The sequence below is a fragment of a genome, unplaced genomic scaffold, assembly GCF_019419815.1.
Source record: "Pyrus x bretschneideri cultivar Hongxiangsu unplaced genomic scaffold, Pyrus_bretschneideri_v1 Contig13, whole genome shotgun sequence".
In the NCBI taxonomy this organism is placed as follows: Eukaryota; Viridiplantae; Streptophyta; class Magnoliopsida; order Rosales; family Rosaceae; genus Pyrus; species Pyrus x bretschneideri.
The window spans coordinates 8,766,966-8,779,465 of NW_025999424.1; the positions used below are offsets into that span (position 1 = coordinate 8,766,966).

Consider the following 12,500-nt stretch of genomic DNA (forward strand, 5'->3'; position numbering starts at 1 on the left):
ATGGCCGATTCATTAGTTATGTTGGCTTTAGCTTCATTCCCCTTGATGATCAACTTACTCTCTAATCAAACCTTTAATAATTGGTACCACTTAGGTTGACTATCTTTAATGGTCTACACAATCCATCTTATGAAAATATTTCATATATAGAGTAGTTGATTTACAATATCAAGTCCTCAACCGTATATGTTGGGACTTTAGTAAGTAATTTGCTGACACTTAGGCATACTTCCCCACACTTAAGGTATTAAGGAAGGTCTCTAACCTCTTCATACCTTAAAAATCATTTATAATAAGATATATGGTTTATTCTCTCTTTTATTGTGCAAATTACTCTTCACACTTAGACATTGTGCTTTGCTCAATTCGACAAACCATCACAATATTTACATAGAATTATCCTCTAAAATCTTTTGAAGCCAATATGCTTCCTCTCCAAATTGTGCAATGCACTTTTATTTGAGGTTTGGCTTATGTCATTGCATGTATATCCACCTAAGTATTTTGATTTCACATTATCAAAATCAATATCAAACATCATCAAAGCATTTAGTTCAGTGGATATACTTATTGTAAATTATAGTACATGATAATGTACTTTAAGTACCTTAAAACCATGACTAACACATCAAAATAGCCAACCTTGATTTTGCCTACTAAATAAGCCATATCTGATCTAGTGCTCTTCTGTAAGAAACCCCCATACTTCAAAGTCTTATTTAAGGAGTAATTGCCAATCATTCTAGGCTCTACCAATGTTCCATGCATCTCTGTAACTTATGGCACCACATTATAGGGCCTTGGTGCCTCACTAGCCATTATAAGAAAACCTCTTCTTGGCTTGCATCCTTGGGCAAAACCCCCATAATTCAATTGCTATTTTCTTTTTAAGACAAAGATAATTCATCCTAAATGAGTTTACACGCTAAGATTGGCCGATGGACAAACAGTGTAAAATTCATTGCCAAACATGACTAAATAATGAGCCATGGCAAAACTCTTTTTCATTGTCTTTTACCCCAATGTAATAAAAACCATGTACATGTGGTTCTTAGAAAAGGCATGGGTCAATCTGCTTTACAAACATAGTTAGGCCCCTCAATTATATCTTTGACCTTTGAACTTACCTATGGATATCGTCATACTCATTTCATTTCACATGTATTTGGATTTGATACATGCTACTATTGCCACATTCCATTCTGAAATTTACAGATCGTTCCCAGGCACGCATCATGAAAATTTTCACAACTCCCCTTACTGTAGGCCACAACCCTTAGTAAAAGAGTTACTTAGACTTTCACGTCTGCATATATGTCCTTCCTTTTCCTTAGAAATATCTTTGTTATGCAATTGTGGTGAACAAACTTTTCCGGAAAAATTTTCCAGAAATCGTGCAGGTTTCCCAACTGGCATGTCAAACACTTGGAAATTTGTCAAACACTCGGTCATTATTTGAAATTAAGAAATTTAACCATAAAGCATATGTCACAAGTCATGCAATTCATGCTTTCAAGGTAACTTGCCAACACACGTGGACGTACTCATGCATAAACATACCGGTAACTCAAATCACCCATACAAACTGGACGTACTCATGCATAAACTTCGAAGAGAGCTTTGGCAACGTATTAGTCTTCAAAGGTTTGGTAGAAGTTCTTCTAAATGCCAAAATTTTCGACCCTTATGCTTGTGGGAGGACCTTGTCTTTATAGGCTTCTCAAGGCTTGCCTTTGGGTGGATTTAGCTTTGATTTGTGTCCTAATTTGTCCATGAAAGAATTTAGGCATGTTTTGTGTCTTAATTTCAGCCACCTTTACTCCCTTGGCTGAAATTTATAGGCTTTGTTGCCTATTTTGTAAGTAATCTTCAGTTCTTGCTTGTTTTATGAAGATGCCTTAACTTTCTTTTCGATTTTAGGATCAATATGGATCCTTTTGCCGAATTTAAGGGAGTTTTCTCCCTTTGGCCAAATTTTGGGAATGTTTTATACTTCCCTTGCTTGATTTGTGCCACATGTCATTGATGACTTGTCCATTTGTAATGAGTCATATGCCACGTGGAACTTTGTGAGGCATCATTTGTATGCAACGAAATTTACATGTCTACAATGTGATGCATTTGCCCAAAAAGTTTTAATTTAATTTTTTTTTATCTTTTCAAGAGAAACAAGTGGTTGCATGGACACCGCTTTCCATTGATAATGCCAAAACATCATCTAACCCCAAGACTAAAATCACAGAGATTGAAGTCCTAATGGCATGAATTTTAGGCAAATCATCTTAACATAAATGGGCTAGGCTACATATTAAATACAACACTATATGTTGCCCAACTTGTTTAAAGTCGCAGATTGAATCAACATGCAAACACTGCTCATACGTATATAGATGAATATATTTGAGTTGTATCATGCATTTAGCAATACAATTTGAATGACAACATCAATTATACTAGTATGTTATTCATCAATAAGCAAATAAAATTCTGTCCCACGAAGACAATCCATAGAAAACCATAGTTTCTTCAAATTAGGGTTTGGGATAACGTTTAATGTTCTTAACATCTCTTTTTTACATTCATATTTACTATTCAACATTGCATAAAAAAATTTCGGTCTTTAGATTGTTGGAGTAATATTAGAAAATATGAGAAATAACAATATAATTTCAATGATAATAATCATAAAGAAATTAACAATAATTATATATGAGATTAATATAAACAACTAGAGAGAGAGAGAGAGAGAGAGTTAGAAAAACTAACAAATTTGGAGATTGAGGCTTGTATAAATGCAGTATCCTAAAGACAGAATTTCGTCCCTACTCTTGTTCTTGTAGCTTGTTAGGCATCCATCTCTCAGGATTCAACAATTTATAATCCGAAGTCAAGACACTTCAATCTTCGGACTCTGGCGAACTTTATATATTTCGTACTCTCAAGACACAACTCGAAATTTGACAAACAAAGAATAAGAGAAACAAAGTGGGGAAACCCTATTTCTCAAGAGTAAAAATTAACTTTAAATTTCTATCATTTAATACCATTGGTTTCATGGGTTTATATAGAACCCAACTACTACTTATTAAAAAGATGTAACATTTCATTTATAAGTATATATTATCTATCAAGGGAATGCACCTAAACAATATAACCTTTCTAAGAGATAATGTTAACACTAATTTTCATTCAATTGTTAAAATTATATGTTACAATATCTCACATTATAATATATAATTTTCAACTTGTGACACATGTGGTGACACTTTCGCTTTGTCGTCGATGCTCATTGTTGTAGCTTGTATTCATCTTAATTTTTTTTTAACAAACGGTATTCTCTATACTAAAATGTGGGGGAGGGAACTAATTAAGTCTCATACTGGACTAGATATAATAATGCAGTTCAAATTCGTCTTTGGTGATAATCAAACTTAAGACCTCTCGCTTACAAGTGAAGAGTAATACCACTAGACTATAGTACTAAGTGATATATTCATCCTAATTTTAAAACTAGCAAAATATGAAAGACCTGATGAGCATTATTATGTCTTATTTCTTTATTTAATCTTTTTTTTAGTACAACAATATATTTTACACTAAGGGGAGAGGAAGTTCAGCTAAGCCACACAATGGGCAATCTAATTTGATATCAAATTCGTCATCTACAAGATTTGAACCTAAGGCCTCTCACTTACAAGTGAAGAAGAATATCATCAAACTGTAGCACTGAGTGTTAATTTTCTTTTCTCTTTAAAAATGACTTAGAGCTCGTTTGGATGTGCTTTTAAAATGATCAAAAACGTTTTTGGTGAAAATGTTTTTAGAACTAATATTTGGAAAAAAATGCAAGTAAATTCTGGAAAAACGCTTAAATTGTTTCCTAGAAGAAGCACATAATTAGTGCTTCTTGCAGAAAGCACTTTAAATGTTTTTGGAATTCAAAAATATTTTCTCTAAATACGCTTTCGGTCATTTTAAAAGCACATCTAAACGAGCTCTTATTTTTCTCATTTTAAATTCCACCGTCTAATTCTTGGACACTTATCTTGTTCCCAATTGGATTGCTTTCTTAGTGTAGCATCTTTTTGTTCGCTGTACACGTGATACTTTCATTTCTCTTGGTCCACCTAACCCAAACGGACGCCCATCAAACCACCACCTCTTGGTCCACCTATCTCCTCTTCACCGCCATCTGGTACATCTCTATCCACCACTACCTAATCTCTAATTTCCAAATTAAATTTTTTGTGCATTTGATGAAAATTTTGAATTTTAAAACAGATTATAGTCAATGCTATGATAATTGGGATGCAATTTCTGATTTTTTTATATTAATTTGATCATGTGTTCATAATTCATATATAATTTTTTTAGCTTAATTAATTGACATAAAATTTTGTTTTTATCAACTGATATGTGCAGAAATTAAAACTATGGAATGATATTAAAAACAAATATCATCATCTTAATTTAGACAATTCTATTTCGGATAGTTCCACTCCAATCTTGGATTTTTCCAATCTGATGACAGATTATCCTCCTAATAGTTGAGATGAGATGTATATTGGTGAAACCTCTAGACCTACAAATCATACTTTTTTTTTTTGGAATATAAAACCTCATCGTGGACAAATTTAGTCTTTGTCGTTGTAATTGTATTTGTACCATGAATATGAATAAAAACTTAGTATTACAATATTTCTTTTTCTTTTTTTGTTTTGTTTTGCTTTTTAAACCTTGGCGGTGTGAGGGAAACTTATTGATATGAAAAAAGAGAGGTTACACCTAGTTAGGGAGGACATAAACCTTACCCATCATAGAGCAAGAAAATAAAATACAAGAAAAGAAGGGGAACATGGACATTACCTCTTTTGAAAAAGAATATACAAGAAAAAGAAGGGTTGGACATAAGACCAAACCTCTCTAAAATAAAACCTGAAAGGTAAGAACCTGCAAGACAAGCTGCAAAACAAAAAAGGGAATCCAAAAAGATTAGGTAAAAAAGAAAATCACATATCAAGAAGGGGAGACAAACCTGTAGGCTGGCATGCCCAAAAAAATTGAATACAGACAAGGATGAATGTGTATAGGAGGAGCGGCATGCCAAACAAGTGAAGACGAGAGAAGCCCTAAATTGGCTAATTTGTCAGCCACTGCATTCCTTCTCAAAATATATGAGGGCGACGGAATACCATGACATGTAATCTGGAATACAAATTTTCCAACGTCCCTAGAGCGACCAAGCAGGAAAAAAAGAACCAGAAGCAAAACAAGACATCACACTAGAAGAGTCACTTTCAACTTTCAAGCCATAAATTTTGCCAACCCTGCACATGAGCCAACTTTACAGCAAGGATGACAACATGAAGCTTTACATAGAAAGAAGTACGATGCCCCAAGCTCAATCAAAAACCACCAAGAAAATAACCCACAAAATCTCAGAAAACCCCATCACAAGCCCCCAAGACCCAGGTTACCTTTAGCAACGCAATTAGCATTTACCTTGACCCAAGAAAATGGAGGGGGATGCCAAAGAACATTGACTATAAAAAGAGTTTTACAAGAATTAGCTGAGATTCCAAGAGAGGCTAAAATGGAACGACAAAGGCGTGAAAATGAAGGAGGCATACTTTCAAATTTCACTTTATTACGCATCTTTAAAATAGCCATTAGTAAGAAAACTCCTGATGTTAGCCAAACATTGCGCAGATGTGTAGAAAAACGTTTTTTAACACAAAAGGAGGCTATAAATTCGGGAAGCGACGAGTAAGCGGAAGAATAGTACCAAATTGAGTCGCAAGACAACACCAAGAACGTTATGCAAATTCACAACTGAAAAAATAAGTGCTCAATAGATTCAAAATTCTTGTAACATAGTTGGCATATTGGAACTGGAGGAATACCTTGTCGCTAAAGTTGATCCTCAATTGGGAGCTTTTTGAAAAGAATCCTCCAAATTAAGCATATGGTATATAGTTTCTCAATGCTTTCCAACTAGAAATTATAGTTCTCTCTATTGCCAACTGAAAAAAATATAAGTTAATAACACAAATAGAATCGAAACTTGCAAGATTTCATGGTTGAAATAGTTGGGAGATAGAGAGAAAGATACATCAATTCGTGATGTTGGTGGAATGGAAAGAGACATCAATTCATGACTTTAAACAAAAGGGCAATTCTTGTGTAGGTTAAAATTCCAATTAAGATATAACGTATAGCAATTCGTGCTAAGGCCAACTCCAACCCATGGCCTAAAACCTATAATTTCCCTTCTATTCCACCCCACCACCCCCCCCCCCTCTCTTAAATCCATTCAAACCCAAATTCTAATTTGGACCTAAAACTTAAAACCTAAAAAAAAGCTAGATTTAGGTCAGGATTTAGGCCAAGATTAGTGGTGGAGCCCCCACCCAAATGGATGTGTCTCCCACTTATATGCCAATAAAATTGAGCCTAACAACTCTTTTGGTTGATCAACGGCTCACATTAACATGGGTTGTTGGTTATCCACTGGTCCACATTTAATTTAGTTAATATTTTTGTTTTATATTTATAAATTTATTGAATCCAACGACTGAGATCGAATATAATCAAATCTAACGGTAAAAAAAAAAAGATCCAACGGCCCAAATTTAAATTCAATGGTTAAAATAATTATAAAAAATTATTTAACTCAAAATTCACCCAAAAACTCTATATTTACCTATATAATTGTTGAAACATCCACACAAAACTCACTTTTCTCCTACAATTCTTCCAATTTTTCTTTCTACCATCTTCCAAAACCATGTGTCTTGTGTTTGTACATCTCTATCATGTGTTTCATATTCTTCTGTAATGTTTCATGAGTTTCATGTGTCGGTTTAGTGATTTTTTTAATGTTTATCGGAATTTAAATATTTTTAGGTTAAAATGTTCATAAAATTAATTTAGAATAGTCTACATAATTTTTTTTTAAAGTTAATTGAAAAAAAATTAGCCTAAATTCATCTTTAATAATTTGGGGCTAGAATTTTAGACCAAAAAAGTTGGAGCAGAAAAGCTATTTCTCGGTTAAAACCTAAATTTTTTGGGCTAAAACTTTTTGGTTTTAGGCCTAGGGTTGAAGATGGTCTAAAAGTTCCATAAATTAATTAATTTTCAAATCTAATTGGGTCTATGTTTATGAATAAAATTACCGCATAAAGGGAAATATAATGAGCAAAACAGGGTGAACCAAGTATGAAAAGTATGAACTGGAGTGCAAAGCTGAAAAAGAGATCAAAGAGAAAAGGGGAAATTAGCTTTTGGGTTTGGAGAATGAAGGAAATATGAATTGGAGTGCAAAGCTTACCATTACCGCGTCGACCAGCAAGATTGGGTTTGGAGATTGTTTCAAAACACTCAAGAGTGCAGAGAGAACGTGTTTGAACGAGAAAGATAGAGTGACTAAATGAGAGCAGTTCCACCGTGGTGTATTACCCAGTGGACTGGCGATGGAACAGGGCCAAATAGGCCGGGGGATAAGGTCCAACGTATGCCAGCCCAAGTGACAGGCCAGGCCCGAGCGACAGGCCCGGCAGGGATTGCCAGCCCGAGAGCCCGAAGGGAATGTGATGTGGGCTGACGTCAGGACGACGTCAGCCATAATATAAAATTAATATAAATATTAATATAAATTAATAATATAAAATTTAAAAAATGAAAACCCAGAACTCCGGCTCGCCAGAGTTCGTCGCCGATACACCCACAGAAAAATGGCAAAGACTAAACCCAAGGATTTCAACTCGAAACACATAAAAAACCAGATAATAACTCAAGCAATTGAAGTAGTGCAATAACCTCATCTGGGTTTGAGCAATGGAAGCTTGAAGCTCTCGGCTTCAATGGTGGATCACCCAAATGGTGCTCTAATGATGCATGCAAGGATATATTCGAGTTCCTCTCAACCAGGGGATTGAGATTTCAAAGTTTGTTTGTTTGATTTGCTTCAGTTTCGAAGAAGAAGAAGGATGAAAAGGAAAATGAAGGATATATGGATCGGAATCTGAGCTTATGCCTTGGCGTCGGTCCATTTTGTGATTCGTGTGTGTGTGTGTGTGTGTGAGAGAGAGAGAGGGCATAGGAAAAGGAAGAGTCGGTCCATTTTGTGATTCATACGAGAGAGAGAGAGAGAGAGAGAGAGAGAGAGAGAGAGAGAGAGAGAAGGAATAGGAAAAGGAAGAGTTTCTAGAAAAAAAATGAAAAGGAAGAGTGTTGTGGAAAAAAGTTGAAACGGAAGAGGAGTAGGAAAAAGGCAAAAGGAAAAAAAATTAAAAATTATTTTGTATTATTTTATAAATAAAAAAAATACTAATATTTTATTATCAATTGCCAAGGCTATTTAATGTAGGGGTGGAGATGCAAAGGGCGATTACTGTTCATTAAGGGCAATTACTGTTCATCAGGTGGATTGAATAGTGAATTGCCTGGGGGAAAGGCTCTCACGCTGGAGTTGCTCTGAGTTAGCTGGGAGCCTGAGATTGCTTTGTGTTTTTCTCCTATATTTCCACGCCAAACGACATCGTATTGCCCTTATAACACTTGGAAAAATTTTGCGTTTCAAAAACTTGGGCTGTCTGCTAGAAAGAGTTTTCTCGCTAAACACTTATGCAACCCAAATAAAAAAATTTCTCGGTGTAGGTGTAAATAAAGGCACCCTATTTAAAACTTTTTTGAAAATTATAGTGGGAGTGCTACAGCGAGAACCCATTTTCCTTGCTAAAAATTTTATTCAACGAGAAAACAATAATTTCCTCATTAATATTTTGAGGGGAAGGAATATAATTCCCGCTAAACCTAGGGTGAGAAGAACAATTTTTCCTCACTGGCATTATGTACATCAACAAAACAATTTTCTCGCCGATTTTTTTTTTCTCGTTTTTAAGAAATGTATGGAGACTAAATGACTTTTTGCAAGAACTCAAAATTTTCCTCGTTGAAAGCAACTCTACAGCGTAAAAGATAATTTTCTTGCTGAAACATTTCTCGCTAAAGGACCAATTTGTTGTAGTGAGATGGAATGAAAGGACACCAAACATAGTGGAAACCCAACTCTTAAATGAGAGGTCTTATGTTCAATTTTGTGAATAGTGAATTCGATACCAATTTATTTCTCTCTTGGTCTCTATGTATGTCTAAATATCAAATTAACCATTATTCACCATTTTCATTTTCCCCAATATTTGTTTTGACAAACAGTTGGATAATGTATATTAAACTACAGTCCGTTTCCTACTTATTAGCAAAACACTTTTTCTTTGTCAACTAAAAATTGGTGAAAAGACCAAATTAACCTTATCAACAAAACTAAAAAAATAACCAAAATAAAAGTTATGGGCAATATAATAAATTAAACACAAAATTAAACAAAATAACTAAAGAAATGCTTGAAGATGATTATATATCATGCTTGAAGATGGTTATATCAGATGGGGGTTTCTGAAGTCTTTGTTTGCCATTGCTTTATTTTCCAGTCGATTCATCTTGCCCCTGCTCCTCTCCGATTTCCTCTCAGGCTTCTCCTCCTACATTAACACGGCTATAAACCTCCTCGGGTCCGTAACTTCACCCACACTCTAAAAGAAGTCAATCTAAAATATCCAGCAAACCAAACAGAAACATCGACAACAACAAATTTAAAGGCTAATAAAGGTTGCAAGGGACAACACCTAGCCTTTCCTTAATAGCACTCGATTCACTAAATTGTCTAAGTTGGTCCATGAAGAACCATGTGGATCAGTTGCCTTTTCTGCTAGTTTCTTCCACTCCATGGCCTTATTTTTCATTTTCTTACCCTTCTCTCCCACAATCATCTCTTTGACAATCTTCTCGACATCGTCTCTCTTGGCATCCTTACTGATTTCCATGCCAATACCCCATTCATTACAAGTATAGAGACAATTTGTTGGTTGGTCGGCAAAGAAGGGACAACAGAGCATAGGCACTCCAGCAGACAGACTCTCAATGGTTGAATTCCAACCACTGTGTGTTAAAAACCCTCCAACTGATGGATGGTTAAGGACTTGCTCTTGTGGGCACCAACCTGTTATTAGACCTCTTTCCGTAGTTTCAGCCACAAACTCGGGTGGAAAAATCGCAGATTCACCAACTACCAGATTGGGTCTAATTACCCAAAAGAATGGAAGCTTGCTATTTGCAAGTCCCCATCCAAACTCAATAAGTTGTTGAGGCGTGACAACCGCTAAACTGCCAAAATTCACATAAACAACAGAATTTGTCGCCTTGCCGTTTAACCACTCGAGGCACTCCGTCTCTTCTTTCCACAGACTGTAACCCATAGAATCCAAAGGGTCTTCTGGTACCTGATTGAGAAGCAACTGGAGAGGGCCAACGGCATAAACATGTGGAAGCATAGATGACAAAGCATCCAAAACATCTGGCTCCAATGCATCAAAAGTATGAACAACAACTGCTGAAGCTTTATGAACTTCAACAGCTGCTTCCAAGATGAAGTTAAACCTGATGTCATCGGGATTAGTAGTTTGAAAGGAGGTTGGAAGATCCCTTAAACGGATAGCTTTTACTCCTGGAATCCAATCTAAGACCTTATCCAGAAAACCATTTGTGAAATAACTCCCATCTGCAATGCAACACTTAATAAGTCAACAAAAATTTCATAATTTGTTTAGGCACAACCAATTCATCATAAAATCAAACAGTTGCTTCATTAGCATTTATGTATGTGACCTTTGAGTGGTGCAAGTCCCTTTTCCACCAAAGTGGGGTATTGCTTATAGCCCATGAATCCGACCGCAGCCACAGTGAAGAACACTGCGATAGGGAGTCCAAGTTCTTCAGCAGCTGTGATGGCAAAAGGCATGAAACCATCTGAAACAATGGAAGTTACTGGAGGAATAACAATACTGTTATTGGAACTCTCCGTGTCATTGAGTTTTAAGAGGAGGTTACGAAATGGAGACAAGAATTTTTTTCTAATGGAATCACATAGCAAAGGGAGGTTTTGGGTTGTTGCATCAGTCTCTGAATCTGGAAGGCCATCCGGAATTGTTTCAAACTGAAAATTGGGGAAGCGATCAAGGGAATTTTGTCCTAAAGATTTAAGAAAGCGCCTGTGATTGAACTCCGTATTGACAAAAGTTACATGGAAACCTCTGTAGTGTAGGAGCTTTGCTAACTTGAGCATAGCCTTTATATGGCTTTGAAATGGAAGGGGAATGCATACAGCATGAGGCTTATTACAGACTACAATATTGGAGCTCATATCTTAGATTGTGTGGTTTGATCTCACAGTCACACTAATGTAGCACAAGTTTATAGGTCTACCAACATTTTTGTGCAAGTCCGGTCGCCATCTGACAATGAGTTGTAGAAAGAGACAAGGTTATTTACGGTGGCAAAGTCAGGAATTGCCTGGGAGAGACGCAACGAACAAATTAGTCAGCCTTGTTTCGACACATTGCTGCCTTCAGTAGCTGGGAAGAATGCATGAGAAAACAGAGATGATATAAATCGAAAACTTCATTAGTAGTTTTATCACTTAGCACTAAAGCAACATTATAAATTTGTAAATGAAGTTGTATGAACTACACTGCGTAGGTAAAATTGGAATGGAATTTTTTTTTGTAGATAAAAGAGAAACAACGATCCCCAACTCAGTATTCAAAATTCATGATACCATATCATATTAATTCATGAAGTAAACAATTAGTCTCGCAATTTGCAACTCAACACATATTCTACTTGATCCTAGTCCCTTATCCAGCTGCCACGCAAAGATGAGGGAGGTCAGACAGACCACCTGCACCTTTTTATTTTCTGGTGAACAGGAGGACTATACCACCTCTTTTTGGTGAAGAGGAGGACCACCACTCTTTTCAATTTCAATCACTGTTTCAAAAATCTCCATCTAGTGCTAGGCAGCAGATCATCGTTCTGATTATAAGAATCATCTTTGTGAGGATTTTAGGGATCCTCAAATCGTGACCATTAATCGTATATCGTGTGGTCAATTTTTCATCAGATAATATTTATATTTAATTTAAAATAATATATATTTAAAATAATTTCTAACCGTATAATTTATGATAAACGAACATAATTTAAAAATTTCCTGGTACTCACAAAAAGAAACCGGAGAAGATTTTCATTCCAAATTAATAAACCAAGAAACCGAAGTGCATGAGTAAGGTACACGTCACAAGTTTAGTTGCATACGAAACACAGCCACCTTGATGCGTGGTTCACCATCTCATCACATCTATTATATTAGTAGGCGAGATTTTACGAAAAACGTTCTTTATATTCCTTTATATTCATAGCATAAGAGAAATTACTATTTTTTTTTTCAATATCCCCTCGTTATTAGTTACTAACCCTAGTGATTGCACGGAACGTATTTGCACCATCACCATCTTCAAATAAAGTATTTTCTGCGGTAGCATCATGAATAGCGCATAACAGAGCAGCGCCCAACACCCTAGCAACTCCCATCATATGAG

General features: G+C 35.6%; 1 protein-coding gene across 1 annotated transcript; it reads right to left on the bottom strand.

The window, feature by feature from the left end:
- Nucleotides 1-9,345: 9,345 nt before the first annotated feature.
- On the bottom strand, nucleotides 9,346-11,777 carry LOC103966493 (7-deoxyloganetin glucosyltransferase). The gene is made up of 2 exons (XM_009379659.3): nucleotides 10,729-11,777; nucleotides 9,346-10,621 (listed from the first exon to the last, which is right to left on the bottom strand). The coding sequence occupies exons 1-2, from the start codon at nucleotides 11,261-11,263 to the stop codon at nucleotides 9,690-9,692; spliced, it is 1,467 nt and encodes a 488-aa protein (XP_009377934.1). The 5' UTR covers nucleotides 11,264-11,777; the 3' UTR covers nucleotides 9,346-9,689.
- Between the last annotated feature and the right edge of the window lie 723 nt (nucleotides 11,778-12,500).